The 20,096-nt window shown below is 38.3% G+C and overlaps 1 protein-coding gene across 2 annotated transcripts in view; it reads left to right on the forward strand.

Annotated features, from left to right (window-relative positions):
• Positions 1 to 20,096, forward strand: part of unc13bb (unc-13 homolog Bb (C. elegans)) — a 76,837-nt gene that overhangs the window by 35,134 nt on the left and 21,607 nt on the right. For both annotated transcript variants that reach the window (XM_056736697.1, XM_056736698.1), the window contains exons 9-19: positions 1,218 to 1,511; positions 1,599 to 1,683; positions 10,586 to 10,632; positions 10,826 to 10,904; positions 11,984 to 12,058; positions 12,300 to 12,519; positions 13,246 to 13,473; positions 14,311 to 14,452; positions 14,884 to 15,053; positions 19,132 to 19,247; positions 19,350 to 19,513. In XM_056736697.1, coding sequence (XP_056592675.1) covers positions 1,218 to 1,511; positions 1,599 to 1,683; positions 10,586 to 10,632; positions 10,826 to 10,904; positions 11,984 to 12,058; positions 12,300 to 12,519; positions 13,246 to 13,473; positions 14,311 to 14,452; positions 14,884 to 15,053; positions 19,132 to 19,247; positions 19,350 to 19,513 — 1,620 coding nt within the window. The remainder of the gene's footprint in view (positions 1 to 1,217; positions 1,512 to 1,598; positions 1,684 to 10,585; positions 10,633 to 10,825; positions 10,905 to 11,983; positions 12,059 to 12,299; positions 12,520 to 13,245; positions 13,474 to 14,310; positions 14,453 to 14,883; positions 15,054 to 19,131; positions 19,248 to 19,349; positions 19,514 to 20,096) is intronic.

Raw genomic sequence — 20,096 nt, forward strand, 5'->3', positions numbered from 1 at the left:
GCCTCCAACATTAGAAACCCAGTCTATATTTGGCATGCCAGGTTTAACAGCACCTAAGTTTGGTTTCATGGCTGGAGCCACAGATGCTGGAAAGTCCTTTGGATCTTTGTTTTCATCAACTACAATACCAAACACAGAGGGCAAGCTTCTTTCCGGGTTGAAGTCATTTTCAGCAGGACTGTTTCAAGAGGAAAAGCCAGTAGGTGTAAAAGAAGAAACACCAACATCATTGTTTGGAACAAAGTTAGGTTTTCCATGGCAGAAAGACACTCCAACACCTAAGGAACAAACACCCAATGTTGTTACAACCCAGCCTAAAGCTGATAAAAATAAAAGAGATATTGAAGATAATACCGCTAAAATGGGGCAAAAGGTTGACAGTTGTGGTATTGTACAGCCTAGTGACATGACACAAAAAAATGTTGCAAACTCCGAAATGATCTCTGGTAGTGGAATCCAAACCACAAATGACCCAGATAAATCCCAATTTAGTGCCTCCATCCCTGATCCTCCTTTTCAAAAAGAACTGGAAATCCATACCCAGACCCCACTTTCTACAGATGTCGCATCAGGATTACAGCAAGAAAAGGACGTTTTGATTCCAAAGAGGCTAGTAGAAGCACAATAAATGGTTTTGTAAACCATTTATCTCGCAATGAATATGTTTACATGCACAATCGTGAATGTAGGATTATAACAAAATATACTATCTTAAAATGTATATATATGCTTTTTTAGATTGGATTTAGGGGTAAACGGCAGGAAGAAATTTTTACGTTCACTTTAGGTCAGCAAAACTATCAAGTTTTCGTGTAATTTATAACAATACCTGTCAATACAATACATGCCTTCTGAAATATTTAAATGAACTAGAACTTCATCCTTTTTTTAGTTTTCAGTTTCTACTCTATAATTTTACATTATTTTGATTAATATTCAAAACTTAGTAAAACATTAAGTCTTGTCATAATCAGAATATTTTAATAACTTTAATGTGCATGTAAACACGCTTACTAAATTGTGTTAGTTTGCGAAGACATTTGCTTCCCTTTATGTGTGATTTGTTACTCCTTATTGTTTGCGTGTCTTGCTGAATGTGCTTTGTTTCCTTATACCTCATCATTTCTATAAGATTTTTATTTCATGATCATTTACAGTATATGTACTGTAATTTGAAATAATTGTACCATTTTGTTATTATTTTTTTCTGACACTAGTCCTGTGGACTCCAGTCGATTCGGATCTTCAGGGAACCTCAGCCAGGCTAGTTCTCAGCTCAGCGAGACGGGACAGGAAAGTGCTGTCGGTTCAGAAGTAGAGGAGTCCTACCATTCCTTCCACAGTGCTGGCTGTCGGCCATCAAGAAATGGACATCACCCTACCAACGGACATACTTCCTGGGGAGAGGGTGAAGGATTGAAGTCCGCCCACGATAACGGAAAGGGAATAAGCAGCACCAAAAAGGAAGTGGTTTTCCAGTTGGACAAAACGCCTGACAAATCTCTCAAAAGGTATATGTGTATTGTGGTGGCTTATGAGGGACTTCAGTGTACATTTGGTTTATATTCATTGAAGATGTTTCTTCTTTCCACCCTCAGAGCTGACGGGTCAGCGCTTCTGTTCTCTCCATCCAGAGTGCGCTGGCTGAAAGCGATCAACAAAGTGAGAGTTCAGCTTAAGGAGGTACATTAGGGAGCTCATGCCCACCATCTCCTATATCTATCCTTTCTCTGGTTTATCCTGTTTCATAATTCGACTTCAACACTACCCACATGTTTTATCCTTTAAACCTGCATCACTTATCAGCATCTTACCAGTTTGTTATAAATGTATGACTTTCATTTAATCTACTAATATAAATGGGGTAAGTATGCATTATAGCTCTCCACTCAGCTTATTCATTAACATCTTTTTGGGATTGGTTGAGTTTGACCTTTTTAAAGGGTACTTTATCCAGAAGTAAACGCATTAAAACTTTTTGAAGAAAAATTGATCTCTGGTTTGCAAGCGGATAGTTAAAGGCACAGTATGTCATTTTTTGACACTAGAGGTTGCAAAACAATAACAATGGCAAAGCTTAATGATGCTGTGAAGGAGCTTGGTATAGTGGGAGTTGTAGTCTTTACCTCCACTGCTTATAGAAATCAATCTGAGGGGACTCACAAATCATGTTCATGGATGACAAAGTGAAAAAAAGTTTCATGTCGGTTATAACATAAGTCAACAGACTGCAAAGATCAGTCAGTGTATGACAAACAAAGTAGTGCAAGAGTGATTCGAAAGAAGAACCACTAAATTGCTCTTTCAATACTTTGATAACATATTCTGTTCAGTCTGTGCAGCACCATATCTAGACAAACACACTAATGATTTCTATCGCAGTAAATTCAGAAACTGATGCCATTGACAGATGTCCCTCTTCACACAATGAGGATGTACATTGGTTAAAATTGATTGCAAACTTCTCTGGATTTAACCATTGTGCGAAACATCTCAGATAACAAAAGATGTGAAAATCGTACATATTGTCCCTTTAATACACAATAAAATTGCATTTGGGAGTATGGGATCATGAAGTTGAGATATTAGGGTTTCTGCTGTCTCTGAGTTGATAGCATTAATCCTTAAGGGCCAAGGTCAGACACTTAAGGCTGTTTGATATCACTGATAAAGTCTTAAGGTGTAATTAAGTGAGGCAGTGATCTAAAGAAATGTGTTTCATAAATAACCTCTCTCTCTCTCTTCCTCCCATTTTGACAGCTGGTTATTAGCTGTGCTGTCCACCTTTATTCCCTTTTATGGCTTTAGAAAAATGGCGTTTATAAGCCACTAGAAATAAATTAATGTTACAAAATGTCGCAATGTCTACAGTGCTTGCCTTGGATCACTTTACGTAAAGTGTGGCTTCTCAAGATTTTATAAAATAATATTTCATTAATCTGCATTAGTGGCCAAACTAATGCATTTCTGACATCTGCATTAGTGGCCAAAAGTGAAAGTGAAGTGAACCTATTTGTCAGATATGGTGACCCATACCCGAAATGTGACCTCTGCATTTACCCATCCAGAGAGTAGTGAACACACGTACACCTGGAGCAGTGGGCATCACTGCAGCGCCCGGCGAGCAAGTAGGGGTTAGGTGCCTTGCTCAAGGGCACCTCAGTCATTATCTACCGGCTCCAAGAAATGAACCGGCAACCTTCTGGTCACGATTCTGACTCTCTAACCAATAAGCCAAGACTGCCCCTTAAAAAAGTCATTTTTAACATCCTGAAGATCTCTTGACATCTTTGCTATTTATATGAATATATTATTAAAGATGTATGGAAGGCTTACAAACATATTCTATCCTGTAGTTTGCTTTTCCCAAATAATTTGCACAGTAAGCCGGGCTGTAAATGAGGGAATCGCGGCAGGCGGAGTTCAGTGAGCAAATTTTAAGGGTGGCGGAGTTCCACCTTAAAATGTAATATGTTGTAGCCTTCAAATGTATACAAATTTCATACATAAATATGGTAGAATTTTCTGCATTTTTGTTTTAAAAATATCAAATACAGAATGTTAAGTCCCCTCTGTGAATCTCTTGTCATTTCCGGCACTGCTAGTAAGAACCTTAAAACAATTAGTGTTTTTTCCATTTTGTACTCACTTTATAATTATAATTTTATACAAAAATGCCCTCTGTTCATCACTTTTGAACACTATTGTACTTGTTGAAGACATCTATATGAATGCGAGAAGGTGGAGTAATTTATTCCATTACTGTAACAGCACTAAAGCTAATTAAGTGATCTCGCAAACGCCACTCGTGATTGAGGCTCCATTATAATGATGATGCTTGACAGGGACTGGAGACACTGATGTTAAAGCTTGCTAGTTTAATACAGTGGAAGACAAAACTGTAAGGTAGATGTGGTGTTGCATGGCATTCAGCATGTGATGGAAGACATCTAGAAGTATTTTTCAGTAAATTGAGGGGTTTTGTAATATTATGGAAATTGATTCATGACTGCACAGTATTTCTGACTCTGGTTTTCACCCTGGTTGTATGCACACACAGTAACATGGTACTATTTTGTGGGATGGGCAAACAGCTAGAGAACGCCGATAGGAGACCAGAGGAATAGTGACGAGAGAGCTCTGGCATTCTGACAATTCTAGATTAGATGTGTGCTTACATACATCTCAAGAAGAGAGAGAGGTTGTTTGAGGGAGAGACACTCCTCTTTGACATTGTCACACAAGCCTAAGACTGTAGCCACTCGGCTGCATGAATGTCACCGTGTGGAGAGATCTGCCTCTTTGTTGAAGATTTGTTGGATCGGCAAAGTGATCGGATGGTTGATTTCTTGCAAAACCGGAGAGATGGTGTAGATACAAATTTGAAATCTGGAAGTATATTTCGCCAGGTTATCATGGATGTTTTGGAATGTTCAAAGTGAAATCTAGTTTTTGAACAGTTTGTCTTTTACTGTGAGGTAAGTTGTGTTTTTGGAGCACTTTTTGCGCCATTTTAGAAGGAAGAGTTGTGCTGCAAAATTGACAAAAATATTATCACATTTCACCATTTTTTTAATATCTTTTAATAAAGTAAATAAAACTTGTATTTAAGACCATTAAACTATTTAGCATTTTATTGGTTATTTTTTTAAATATAATTTTTGTATTAATTTACCTAAACAATAATTGTTAAATATTGTAATGTATAGTGTTTTAAAGCTTAAAATTAAAAAGGAATTGTTGTAGTCTGGTCATGAGAGATCTCAGTTCGTTCATGTTCTTCAAAATACCACAAGTGATCATATATCAATCTCCAGGAGTTTAAGAAAGTAGAAGCATTGTTACTTTTGGAACCTGATTTACAATCATTCATGAAAATATAATGTCAACTGAAAAGACTATGGAAATAGTTGTTTTGTGGATTATGTATGTTGTGTCATTGATCCGAGGTGGTGTGGTGTACTGGTTAAAACCGCTGAAAGATTGTTGGTGTACTTCGGAGAAAAGTGAATTTGGAACAATTGGAAGGATTTACTTATAAGTATTTTTAGATGATTATGATTATTGTAAGATTATAACAGTGTATTGGCTAAATTAATCATTAAGAATTAGATCAAAATCTTGAATTAACAATGGATATATAATGATAAATTGGATTTTAGCTCGACAGTTGTGTAGCTGTGTTTTTTCTCTATTGTATAACATTTAGTAAAAGTGAAGTTAAAATTTTTTATTACCGCTGTTTTTAAATCGCCAAGGTAACATTAAATTACACAGTAAATGTACAATGTTACATTGCTGTACATCAACATGATCTGGACTGCGCACCTCTTTCTTTCCTGGTTAGATCAATCTATTTCTTCATTTAAGCCAGCGGTAAACACTCACACATGGATTAGCATTCCTCTTTTTACAGACACAGATTCATTTCTGGTGAAAACTGCTGGTTTTGAGACATGTAGGACTTTGTAGACGTGCATTGAACTTTCTCAGTAATTCAGCAACAGACAATGTATTGGACAGTATGATTTGATATTAATGCTTCATTGGGTAGCTCAACCTCCTTGGAACTGTAATGTATATTTACAATTATTTATTATACATACAATTACATTCGAGCAGAGTAAATGTGGACGGCAAGGAGCCATAGTTTATCTTAAAGCCCTCCACAAAATACAAACCTGACCCAAAATCTAGGTTCTACTTTGCAGAGTAGAGCAGTTTCATTACAAATTCATGGGCAGGGTTGAGTAAGAAAATGAAAAACTGTGTTATGATAACTTCTGCTATCTCTGTATTTATTTCCATTTAGCTTACGCAGCTGTTTCTAATCACCTATCCTCATTGGTCTGCAAGGCTGACCTTGCATACGATTATTACTTTTTCGCTCAACTCTTATCATATAAACACACCTGATTGCTTTTTCTAAATCGCATTTAGATATTCCAGAGTGTCTATTATGATTTAATGTTAAAGTCTAAGCATGTGTCTGAAGTTACATCGTAACCTCACATACAGACGAATGTGGCATGAATGTTAATGAGATAAAGCAGAAGCCCTAACTTAAAGTGATTAAAATGTTACTCAAAGTGCTCCATTAAAAAAATGTCATTTCTTGGGTCAGCTCTAGATGTTAAGTTAAATATCTATCATAACGTGTGCTGTCCCTGACATTCGCTTTAGTCTGTTGCAGACGTATGGCAGCCAGCCAGCCAGCCAGCCAGCGTGTGCCCTTGAAAGCAACCAACCTAAAAACTCATTGTTGGAGTCACAGTAAAGATCATGTTGGCCATTAAATGCTTTTGGAGAATAACATAAAGGACAGGCTCTGAATTTCAATTACTGACTTATTTATTCATTTACATATTGGTAGTATGATACAGGAAAGCATTTGTTGCTTAAGATATGTTGCACGTTAATTTGTGATTTCTTGTTAAAAATCTGTATTTCTGAAAATGAATGAAATCAGAAAATTACATCGTAAAACAAAAACCAGTTTGAAAGGTCATCTAATGTTTAATACAGTTTAACTTCCATGGTTGCAATGCGTCTGTGGCAAAAACCAAAACATGTTTTGTTAGTCAAGAAGTACTACATTGCTACATATACAGTACTGGAATCTTAAATACATCAAATTGTATTTATGTGCGAGTATTTGTGATTGCTGTACCTAGTGCCAATGACAATCATAATATATTATCTGAAGAATTGAAGTTGTAAATCATGGCAAAGAGTGCATCCTAAATAAATGAAAGGGAGAAAATGAACAGGCTATTTTGCACAGACGAGGCTTGACAGACAGGAAACAGGATGAAGCTGCTATTAGACCCAGCAGGTTCTGCTTAACAATCATGATGCATAGTGAATACAGCTGGGCTGTCAGCTGACAGGCTGGAAAAAAATGTGTTGTGCTACCGGACCATTACAATACTCTTTTAATTATTTACAATAAATGTCTTAGTGACTGATAGGTTAATGAGCAGACTAAGATTAGCTGTGCAATATAAACCCTGGTCCCAAAGCCTTTCTATTGTAATTCCATTATTATTATTTTACCCTCTGTGGTACTTCTTCACTACATGTCAGACATTAAGCGTATTGACACTCTTGCTGTTTTTGATATCTTTGCATGATGTAGCATTGCTACTTATCACATTCTCTTATAGTACATTATGAAACCGACATTTGTGCATTGTATCCATGGGACATGCAGTTACAGTTTTAATAGCGAGATCCCTTATTTTGAAGGAGTATAAACATACTCATACTGTAAAAATACACATGTTAAGTAACCTTAGACATGGGTTATGCTTGTCAACATTTACCCAACATAGATTTTTGCAACCTCAATTAGATTTTAAAGTATATCTGTTGAATTGTATTCATCTATTTATGTCATTATTCTCAAAAAGTAGATGCTGTTGAGATTCTGTTGATCTAACACTGAAACATCTTGTGTATCAAAGGTGAAATGCAACAGCTCAGTAAATTCATACACCAGAGCTTCAGGGTTCTGGTCAGCACCTGAAGCACCCTCCCATTTTAAGGGATGTTGTCAAGGAGCCGAACCAATGAGCAAGATGAAACAAATAGCTTGTGTGAAATTCAGCCAAAAATGTCTAAGAAAAGAGACCTTAGCAAGAAGCGATCCCCGAGTCCCAAGGTCAGTCGAGGTCTACGTAAGAAGATTCAGAAGTTCCTTCAGGGTTCAGGGGAGTACCCTACCTTTGACTCGGAGCGGTCTCCTGTGGAGATAGAAGATGACATGTTCACATGTGGTATAAAAAGAGATCCCTCCAGTCATGAGTGTAGTCTCTCAACACAACGTAGTTTTAAAAGTCATGCTAAAAACTTGGGACAGGTGGAGCTTAATAGTGAAGGAAATGTCATGATCCCATGCATCGAGGCAATGAAACCGGCGACTGACCAGCATAGTGGCACTGACTATGTAGATGGAAGGGGTGCTATGGATAATAAACAACATCAAAGTCAGAATAAGGAAGAAGATTCAAGAGGAGGAGGCTCAAGCACCATAGTGGAGCACATCTTGAAAGAACTGCAGGGGATTAATAAAATCCAGGAGGAGATTTCAGACTTGAGACAATACCTGACATCTGTAAGCGGCTCGGTGGATGAGGTGTCCTGCTGTGTAGATGCTGTGTTGATGGAAATTGAGGATATGTACACTGTAGGTGCTGTAGGAAACCCATCACCTCGAAGACTTGTGGCTCATCAAAGGAGCCCTGGTAGGCAGACTCCTGTTGCTGTACCTCAAAGTAGAAATAATAGTCCAATAAAGCATAACAAATTAGATAAAGATGAAAGTAGGCTTCCATTACCCAGATCTAGTAGGTCAGGATGGGATGCACAAACTCACTATAGCAATGTGCCTAGAAGATTCAAATTACATCCCGAGAGCTCTGACAAATCTTCTAGAGTTGAGCAGTCCTGCTATAGTCACTGGGAACCTGTCTACATGCAGGAGTTTACAAGCACTAGCTCACTTTCCTCTGGTCATAGTTCCAATTGTCGAGATCTCAAAGGCAGTTATCATTCTAGAGAGGCCGACCAAAAAAGTTGTGGTTGGAGAAGTTCTGAAATGCAGCTGAGCGGAGAGGGTGGATGGAGCGGAGACACTGGATGGAGCGAGGAAGATTACTGCTCCTGCCAAAACAGCACAGATGAACTTGAAAATGATGCGCCTCCGGAGACCTGGTACAGGTACAATGGTGGCGAGACCAGCAGTACACCGGGTCATTCATCACGCAGCAGCTCTGAACACCTTTCCCTACTGTTTGGAAACCACAATGACCCGCCATCCAGTTCATCTGTTGCTGACTGGAGGCTCCCCAAAAAACAGACCCTGAGTGATATTGGATGTGACTGCACGTCAAATTGCATGTACTCGCGAAGTTCAGGGTACCACACCATGGATGCATATGCTGACGAATCATGCAGTGGACCATCCCGAAGCCTCAGTTGTTCGACTGTTGATGACACTGGCCAAAATCTATTCTCCTCTTGTGAAAGATGCACTTGTAAAGAGCATTTGGATATAGAGTGGACAAAAGGAGTCTTCACAAGTGGTCCTGCAGATCACTACGATCCAGATTACTCTGAGAATACTGACACTGAAGAGTCCCAGCCACCTAATGTAGACTATGATGTTGGGAAGATACAAAAAGGTATGCTAACCTTCCAATCCGCTTTAAGAGGAGCCCTGATGAATCTTGATGCCCCTGAACCACAGAGTCCAAATGAGGACACCAAATCTGTAGTTTCAAGTGAACTTGAAGGATGTATTTTTCAGGAATCTGACATGGGAACTTTAGACCTGAGTGGGTCACCCAAGAGCCCCGAAATCTCATTCAATGGAGAGGAGGAGCTGGAATTACAGAACCAGCGGCAATCCTTTGATCCTCTTGTATCCACTCCTAGCACTGTCTCTCCTTCACATACCCCAACAGAGTGCTGTTCAGTGGACCACACAGATACGGCAGATGAACTGCTAACAGACCAGACACCTTCCAATCTGCAGTGTATTCCAGAACTCAGCCCAAAGCATGTGCATTTAACTTCAGTCAATGTTGATTCAGTCAATATGGCTTTCATTCCAGACAACACCGAAATAAACCCTGAGGGCATTCATTCAGAACTATCGGAGACAGATGTTAGTGCAAAGCAGACGGAGCATAGCGTTCAACCTGCTCTCGTAGATCCTCACCACCAGAAGTGCCTTGCCAATATTGAACGTGTTCTCAAAGAAAAAAGACATCGACACAGGCTATCCAGGATTGCCAATGCCTCAAAGAGCACATTCTCTGAAGAGGATTTTAAACAAGGTATATTTTATTACAGTTCTGAACCCTGCAATCTATCTTTACTTTTGGCTCCAGTCACTCGGAAGCTAGACCAAGTCGGCTGTTGCTAAACATAATTATACTTTTTTCTTCTTCTATGTTGTGCTTTGTTTTACAGAGGGAAGCAGGGAACATGATCAGGTCCTGATTATGTTTTGATCAATTGCCAGTCATGTTTTTCATGAAAGTCATTTTTATCCTAAGTTTACTTGAATGCCCATTCTTCATTGTAACATTTTGATAAATGTATAAACTTCCATCAAAAAAAAGATCTGCCTTTAATGCTATTTTATATCATTTGCTGTTTTCACGTGATGTACCATTCTTGCTTGAAATGCCTTGGCTTTGTTACGTTGTTGCTTTTAAGTGCTTGGGGAACTTTAGCTTTCCAGTTGTTCCTATTTATCGAATGGATAACATTGTATGGAAAACTCACAACTGCATTGAAGAGTGTGTGTTTGATTTTTTTTTATTCATGTTTTGCTCCGATTCTATGAGTTGCACATCAGTCAGTGGGTCAAGTTTTTCAGTGATGATATCATTCTCAAAACAAGCCTTTGTTTTTGGTCGTCTTGTTGTGGTTGGCTATTGCAAGCCTTGTGGTGAAACTCAACCAATCCTGTGTCTTGTCATTCAGTCTTTAAATTGTACTTTTTTTTTAGTTGTTCATAGTTTTCAACTATCTCTGTACACCGTGATAATTCTAAACTTTTTTGATGCCATAGGGAAAAGAGAATGGAGATAATTCCAGGCATGCTTGGGTTAAAGATGGGTAAGTTTCTTGCGAAGCTCTTTTTTCAATATACATTGAGTGACTGACTTAAATTTTTATTTCTGTTATGAAATGGAATTATTCATGAGAGTTTAGTGACACGTTATGAATGTGTTGTGTGTTGTATTATATGTTATATGTATTAATTATTAAGCATGGAAAATAGTCCTGTACAAGGTGTTGATTTTTACAGAAATGGGAGTGGAATATTCGGAATCGACAGCATGCCAGATCTGCGAAAGAAGAAAGCCATCCCTTTGGTTAGCGATGTGGTAAGTGCTCATAAAAGCTTTCTTTGTGGCTTCATCTTGAAGAAAAGCTACCTGTGGAAAACTATAGTCCACTTTACATAATGTTGTTTCCCAGCAGGATTACCAACAGTCCAAATCTAAACTTGAACTTGCTCAAGTCTTAATAAAAATATTGGATTATTTCTAGTTGCGACATACTCCAGATATATGATGTTGAACAAAAGAAACAACAGAGCACCACTTTAACAATCGGAAGTCATTGTAAAATCTCTCTCACCCCTCTTTTTTCCCCCATGAAAAACATAAAATTTTACTTCTTCAACTGTCTTGAACGCATTCACTCTGCATGGTCAGGCTATGGTAAGTTTTCAGAATAACCCACCTGACTGAACCTGCTTTTTGTTTGTATATATCAAGACTTGATGATACTGTATCCATATGATCTGTATTGGTCTAATGGTATGCAAATACACAAACATGTGGGAAAACTTGATGACTAATATTGAATGAATTGTTACCTGCAGTCTTCAAGGTAAATTATGAATTATGATATGTTTTTGTTAAAACATTCACATGAATGGAATGTCATGATAACCATTTAAATAATTCAATTTTTAATACATACATAATGCATTTGTCAAACCATTTTAACATACAATGCAAGTAATGTATACATTATGTCTTTTAATGTATTTGCAAACCAATAGAACCTTATTTGATATACAAGCAAAAAAAGAAACTAGTTTACTTTATAAGTTGGATTACTTTTCCTCCTATATATATTGACACGTTTGGGTCATCACTTTCAACGGGCTGGTTTACTAGTAGCTTTTGGATTACAGGTTACTTCTAATCCTGCCTAGGGTGACTAGTCATAGTTTCGATTTTCTTTAACCCCCTCCATCCAGTTTCCCTTTTGATTTCCGGGCTCTTATAGTTACCACCCCTATTGACTTCTGGGTATTTGTGCTGTTGGCTATAGATATTTATTACACACACTAACATTCCTTGTCTTGTCTGACATCTGTTTCACCTGGGTTGATATGTGGGGTTTTCTGCAATGTTTCGCACAGTTCTAACATCTATTGTCTGTTTTGTAGTCGCTCGTTCAGGCCAGGAAGGCTGGCATTGCATCTGCCATGGCCTCACGATCCTCCATAAAAGATGAAGAACTGGTTAGTATGAACAAAAATGTAACTTTATGTATACACACGTTAATACGTTGGCTGATAAAATACCAAGAATCCAATTGTGCTAAAGTGGTCTTAAGTCCTAGACCAGTATACCTTTCGAATGCTTTTTGTCACAAAATAATTTCTTTATTTACAATTTTGTTATTCGATAGTTTTGACGAGTTTACTATTTTGTTTTTGCGACTGAACATTTCATCTCTGTTTCTATCTTTCACTTCTGCAGAAGAACCACGTGTATAAGAAAACACTACAAGCTTTAATCTACCCCATTTCTTGTACAACACCACACAACTTTGAGGTGTGGACTGCCACTACGCCCACCTACTGTTACGAGTGCGAGGGGCTACTGTGGGGCATCGCCAGGCAGGGCATGCGCTGCACTGAATGTGGGGTCAAGTGCCACGAGAAGTGCCAAGAGCTGCTAAATGCAGACTGCCTTCAACGTAAGTACAAGTGAGAGGTCAAAGGTTCTGACCTCTTTATAGCTTGGAAACATAACCATGTGTTTCTGGTTCTCTCAATAAATGTATTGTCTGAGGTTCAGTCTTTTGAAACGGTAAAAATCTGTTGTGATTTATATCAATTGATTTTTCCCAATGACGTTACATCGCTTGACAGGTCCATTAGCTGAAGTTAAGAAAATGATTTGTTAGGTGATGTTCACAGTAGAATAATTATCACGCACATATATTTTATCGGACAGGATGTTGATTGGATTGATGAGCTTTGCCATATTAAGCAATTTTTCTTTACACCGTTTCGTCGTAAAGGCATTTTTGTGGTTATAGCACAGGATAAATCTGTCAAGTTCGAGAGAGGTAAAAGTGAATTAACAGTCAGATGGAGTCGGATAAGCTATGCCAATTTTTAGTCACGTTCGACAAATACTAACTATCCATGATTTGCTATCGAAAATGGGAAGAAAGTATCTACAACAATCCTATATGAATATGACAAAAAAAATTGTCTGACATTTACAAAAAAGTCTGACATTTACATTTTAAATGCTAATATACAAAACAAGACAGGAAAATGGTTTAAATTTAGAATCATTTTGTTTCTGATTGTTTTTGGTTCTATTATCGTCAATAGATGTTTTACTTCTTTTGTTCTCAGCGTTCAACAAATGAACCCTGGCAAGATGCTAACCATCATGTTGTCTTATTCAGGTGCGGCTGAGAAGAGCTCCAAACATGGTGCTGAGGACCGCACTCAGAACATCATCATGGCCATGAAGGATCGCATGAAGATTCGTGAGAGGAACAAGCCTGAGATCTTTGAAGTCATCCGAGATGTGTTTGTGGTTAGCAAGGCCATCCATGCTCAGCACATGAAAACCATCAAACAGAGCGTGCTGGATGGAACCTCAAAGTGGTCGGCCAAGATCACCATCACAGGTGCATTTATTAATCCAGAACGTTATGTCATTCATTTGGCCTTTTGGTTCAATATATCTGGAAATATACCGTCTGTTTTATGTATTAATACCAGTATGTGTCGTATGTAATTCATGGGAAAAAGTACTACAATTATAAATAACATGAAAATATTATTTAAAAAAATAACATTCATGTCAGTCCTATTAATTCCTTTTTTCTCATTTTTATTCTACCTTAATTCCAATTCTAAATCCTGTTTGCTATCCTAATTAACAATTCAAACTCCAGTGTGTATAAAGACCTTGCGTAGCGAAGCGTTAAGTTTTTATTACCTTAACATGAGCTATTTCTATCTACATACACTGCGGGGGTCCCCTTGCATCGAAGTCGTCATGTTGTTTCTACACCGTTTTTTTTGGTCATAAACAGACAAAAAGCTCTCAGAACGTGTTTCGTAAATACGTTACCTCCTTTAGCAAATTTGACGACATCTATGTCCTGTGTCGGCCAGCATAGTGCTTTGAAAGGAAGGGGTGGAGTGAGCCGTCGCTTGCAATTCGCAACCTCACCACTAGTTTTCGCTAAATTTCATACACTGGACCTTTAAGTTCAAAATTCAGCATTTTCAATGCTTCCTTTATGCAATTCTGAATGATGCACTACTCACGCAATATTGTAGTGTAATAAACCACATATTGTACTTTGCTATTAGTGGTACATATGAACTGACTGTACATCCAAAGATCACATTTTTGCAATTGAAAGAAGAACCCTTGTAACTATCTAATGTGATTTTTCCTTTTTATCTTTTTGACTTCTGATGTACCTGACGTCTTATCTGTCTGTCTGTTGTAGTTGTTTGTGCTCAGGGTCTGCAGGCTAAAGATAAGACCGGTTCCAGTGATCCCTATGTGACGGTCCAGGTTGGTAAAACCAAGAAGAGGACCAAGACTATTTACGGTAACCTCAATCCTGTCTGGGAGGAGAAGTTTCATTTGTAAGTATGATCTGACAGATTTGAGACCATCTCTATGATGATGTGTTATTGTGTGTGCCTACTGCCTATGGCACTACTGCAGTTCCAGGTCTTATATATTTTCATTAGCAGTGCAAGTCATCTGAAGAAACAGGCTGAGAATGGCCCACTCAGTGCTCTGTTTTATTACTCTTTAAATGTCTCTTCCAATCAATAGTTTTTACCACAAATGCCACTTTAAACCCTACTAAACCAAATTCATGGCCGTTTGGTGATAGTACTCAATCAAATCATATCACATCAAGGGTCCTATAACACGCAACATTGGATAAGAAACACTTATTTTTAGTCTATATTCTTGAAACCATCACTCCTAGAAAAAAAGCAGAAAGTGTCTTCAAAGTAACAGCTGTAGAGGGTATGTAACTGCTGCATTATATGTCGTCCTTCAGTGAATGTCACAACTCTTCCGACCGCATCAAAGTGCGTGTTTGGGATGAAGATGACGACATAAAATCACGAGTGAAGCAGCGTTTAAAGAGAGAGTCCGATGACTTCCTGGGCCAAAGCATCATCGAGGTGCGCACGCTGAGTGGAGAAATGGACGTTTGGTATAACCTGGGTAAGTTGTAGACTAATGGTGTATGTGTTGTGTCAATGTGTCAGATTTTCCATTGGCAGAATTATAAAGGTCATGATGTTAGCAGAATGATCATGTTGTTGAGCTTTGATTCAATTCCAGACCAATTTTTTTGTCTGCGATGTCGTCTGTGTGTAATATTTTTATCTTGGAATTGTGGCATGAGTTGTACCTCCCAATAGAGAAATGACACTTAAGCAGTGTCCGAAATCGCGAAATGTGACCGTACTGAATTTGAAGTACCTACCTATCAACCGTAGTTCTACTGTACGTGCTATGTATTGTGAGTGGTAGTGGTATGAAAACATTTCGGTCAAACTGCATCCACCATGTTTTATGTCATGTGACCCGTATGCTCTTTGACCTATGACGTATTAGCAACAGCCTGTATATAGACGTTCAGATTTAAAAACTGATATCGGCCATAAAGTTTTCAACTATTTTAATTTGATTTACTTTTGAGATTTGACCGTTGCTCAGCTCCTGTGGCATTATGGGATAGGTTAGTGTCCATCCAGTGCTCACGGGTATTTCTCGCATATTATTTGTATACTGAGTTTTCGGACATACTATCCGAAATTTTCATTAGAATGAAAGTAGGTGATTTCGGACACAGGGCATGCCTGAATGTGTTTTTCGTGGAAAAGGTCTGTGCTTTGAATTAACATACACTTTGGTAGGGGTGTCACAATATACCAGTACCATCCATAAACGTGATATAAAAAAAAACACAAGTATAGATATTTTGTGATTTTTTTTTTTTTTACCGTTAAATCATAAAACATTCAGAACCCATTCATAATTTATCTGTAAGAGAATAGTTTAAAAACTCTCTCTCTCCCACCTCACACTTGTATTTTAAGTGTGATTCATTGACCAAGTAACAGACGTTATTTGACAAAATAAAGAAAAAAGATGAATTTCAAAGATTTGTTGTGATATTCGTTGTCACCGGTGATACACGCTGTCTACCCCTCAACCAATTACCAGTGCTTTAGTTCTTGAGTCCACACCCAAGACGTTTTTCTGTGGTTTCGGACTTGTCTTGGACTATTTGGTATCTGCACTCGGACTTGTCATTGGACTCGCAAAATGTTCTAGTTGTTCTCGACCGAGTCCGATGATATTTTCTCCTTCCAATCGATACCATTGATGAAGCATTTATGTTTGCATTAGTTGGACTCTTGACTTTCATTAAGTTAATTCTCTTTCCTCTTAGAGAAGTTACTTTTTTGATGGGTGTCAGGCTGTAAAAAAGATTATAAATAATACTAAACTAAATTATACTAAATGACGAATTTGAGTGTTCTGCTTCACAACTCTGGTTCACTGCCATTTAGTTAACATTTTGTTCTGCTTTTCCTTTCTTATTAATTTCTTATTTTTTTATTAAACATAAACGTTTTTAATTTTGTATTCCCTTTATTTTTTGTTTCTTATTTTTAGTTTTTCGCACAGTGTGTCCCGTGATTACTCGTTTTGTTTATATAGACAACTTATTTAACGTAAAGGTTTTTTATATTCGTTTCTTTTTTTTGTTGCATATTGTGTGCTGTGATTATTCGTTTTGTAAGGTCGGTGTTTAATATATGCAAATTAATCATACTCTCAAATTTCCGCTAATTCAAAACAATGTAAAATGCGTCATGCGCACGACCGCATCTTCTACCACCCCAAAGCAAACCTTTTCCCCCTCGGCGTAACCGTTACTACTGGTGTTTTTACACGTCAATTAACAAGTGGGAAAATTTCATCACCGCCACATCCCTAACAGATTCAATTCAAGTTTATTTATATAGCGCGTTTCACAATGTGCATTGTTCCAAAGCAGCTTTACAGGGGCAAACAGGAAAAACAGAAAAGGTAAAACAACAGCACAGTGCATGGTGTTTATAGAACAAGCAAGATCATTCTAATAAATAATATCTTATTAATAAATAAATAGACGCAGTCTCCCAGTGAGCAGGCAACACTCCCTGCTGTGGCGAGGAACCCAAACTCCAATGATTGATTAACGGAGAAAAAAACTTCGGGAGAAACCAGGCTCAACCGGGAGGGCCAGATCCTCTCTGACGTGTCATAGCTACACTCAGTGACTCCGACCAAAAGCCACCGAGCAAATATCCACGAGGAAGAGGGAGAGCCCACTATCTGGAACCCAGAAAGTCCCACTCGACGAAAACCGTTTATGCTATAATTCCAACAATACCGTGATAATACCGCCAGCGTGGGGTTTCTCGCGATAACCGTGGAGTGAAAGTCTGATATTGCGGCAGCCCTAGTTGGCATTAAAGGAACTGTTAACCCAAACATATAAGGCTCTTATTATTTTGTCACTCGAACCTTTAATTTTTTGTCATATTTGGCACACAACAGCACGTTGTTCATTATGTTATTTCTTAAACAATAAAGCATTCCTCATATCTCATGATCCAGGGAATGACGCAAATTATTTTGTGTGTAACTTCTTTAAATGGTAAAAGTGTTTTCGTTTTATTAGCATTGCTGTGTTCAAAGTTTGTTTTGTTGTGACCTTGATGTTTCTTACAGTCACAAGATCTCTGTATCAAGACGCATAATATAATGTACTTCCATCCTCTGTTATTGAATTCTGGAAATTGCTCAAGATGATAAATGACACGTTGGACCATCTCTCTGCCCATCTTTAAAGGATATGAGGCCCTTGAGTTCAGGATTTGTGTGTGTACTCCATTACCCACGTCCCACCGCTTGACAGCCCGTATCATCATGCCCAATTATCCACGTGTGCATCAGAACTTTCAGAGCTGTGAAATCTACTGCTCCGAATTGGGTTTCATTCTGCTATAATCCATCTCGTTTATCTCTCATTTAATCCGTAACAGTCTGCACTGTCCTCATTTCTGCAGTCCGGTCCAACGCTCTACAAGCCTTCATGACCACCACATCTGCTGTAACAATTATTCTCAATAGCAGTAATTCAGCTTCACGTCCTTTGACTATTTCTCTCTCTCTCTCTCCCTCTCTCGCCCTCCTTCAGAACAGAGATCCTCCTTGATTATTATGTTGCCCACTCCAGTCGGAAATTCTCCACTTAGCCGACACATATAAATTATCTCAATAATTTGCCTGTCAGCTGAAACGGTTGGGAAGAGAAGAACCCTGCATTTCTATTATAAGATCTTGAAGTGGTTTTGTGGTTGTGAGTAAAATCTGAACATTAAATGTGAAAATTAAACCCCGCCCTCTCTATGTAAATAATAGACGCCACACAAAAGAAAACATTTACCTGCATTTTGATTTAAAGGAACAATACGGCGTTTTAAGGAGGATCTAACGGACAAAGAACTCTACAACACGCGTTTCTTCTTCTCTGCCACGGTATCATGGTGCCAATGTTGCGGGATGATCCGTGATCCGTACACGTTGTGCTTTCTGGTTCGGAATGCATGTGACCCGCGGATTAACTAAAAGTTTATTCATCATTGAGTAAAAGAGTAATACTCGCTCTCCAGCTCGCTCTCTCTCTCTCAAGTATCTGGACGAGTGCAATATTAAAGCAGTTCCAGACACACAGCTAATATTTCAAGAACAACATATCTTTGTATGTTAATATGTTACTCGCATTCTGATCAGAATCAAAGCATCCTCCTCGGGGGTGATTTTTAGACGATCCTTCTCTCAAACGTCCATAGATATCTGTAAGTATACAGTATCTGCTTAAAAGCCGTAGTATTGCGGCTCCTGACGCGTCTCTGCTGGAAAGTCTTTATGATATTATCACGAATCCTAGCTCCTGCCTGACTTTTATCCTTCTTTTTAATCATGTAATACATTAGACATCGCTCTTTCTACAGTCTTTCTAATGCATGCAAAATCTCTTCCCTGCGTCAACATGAGAACAACGTAATTTTGTACTGTGGTGGCCACCGTCGTGTTCGGACTGAGCAATTTGTGGCAAATCTGTAATAATAAAAATTAAAACTGCGCCTGAATGTGTATTTCATTGCTCTGTGTTTCCTTGATATCTCCGCACATAATCATTTTTCCTTAACATTCAATGCGTGTGTCCCGCTAACAGAAAAAAGAACAGACAAGTCTGCAGTTTCTGGTGCCATTCGTCTTCAGATCAGCGTGGAAATCAAGGGTGAAGAAAAAGTGGCTCCCTATCACATCCAGTACACCTGTTTACATGAGGTAGAACATCACAGGAGCTCATTAACACTACAGTATGTCCATAACATGTCGTGATCACCGAACATTAACCTGTGAACCCTGTTTTGTGTTGTTTTTCTTCAGAACCTCTTTCACCACATCACAGACGTCCTTGGGCTGGGTGGGGTGAAGATCCCTGATGCCCGTGGCGATGATGCATGGAAGGTCTACTTTGATGATGTGGCCCAAGAGATAGTGGATGAGTTTGCAATGCGTTATGGGATTGAATCTATCTACCAGGCCATGACGTATGTTTTATTCAATTATTCAATACATCAACCCACTCGTCCACCAGTTAGCTGTGCTGACCTCATTTCTAATGACGTCAACATTACGTTAACATGGAACTAGAAGTGTAATACCCAGTTTCTACAGTGCTCGTAAATGTTAAATCTGTCGTTAAAATTTAAAGGTGCAATGTGTGATATTAAAGGTACAGTTTGTAATAATTTTGCGGTAAAGTATCCAAAAACCACCAGGCCAATGTTAGATATTTTGTTCAGCTGAGTACTTACAATGTTCAAACTTCTTGTAAATCGTGATAAAATCGCCATTCTTAACAATGACACGGGGCTGTGCAGTCGCTTGTAAATGGCATCATATCTGCGTTAGCCTTTGTTATCGCCTTTACTGATGTAGAAACCGCATGACAACAGTGTCATGGACAAATGCTGAAGTCTTGCAAGCCACTAGCTTGTTTCGAGCAGATACTTATTTATGGACCACAATTATACGTAACATTTTCAAAACTATTACTATTTAATAAACTAAACTAAACTATTACTTTACCTCATCCGCAATTATGATTTCTCATTCCCGTCTGACTGATGG

Source organism: Triplophysa dalaica, chromosome 22 (assembly GCF_015846415.1).
Source record: "Triplophysa dalaica isolate WHDGS20190420 chromosome 22, ASM1584641v1, whole genome shotgun sequence".
Classification (NCBI taxonomy): Eukaryota; Metazoa; Chordata; class Actinopteri; order Cypriniformes; family Nemacheilidae; genus Triplophysa; species Triplophysa dalaica.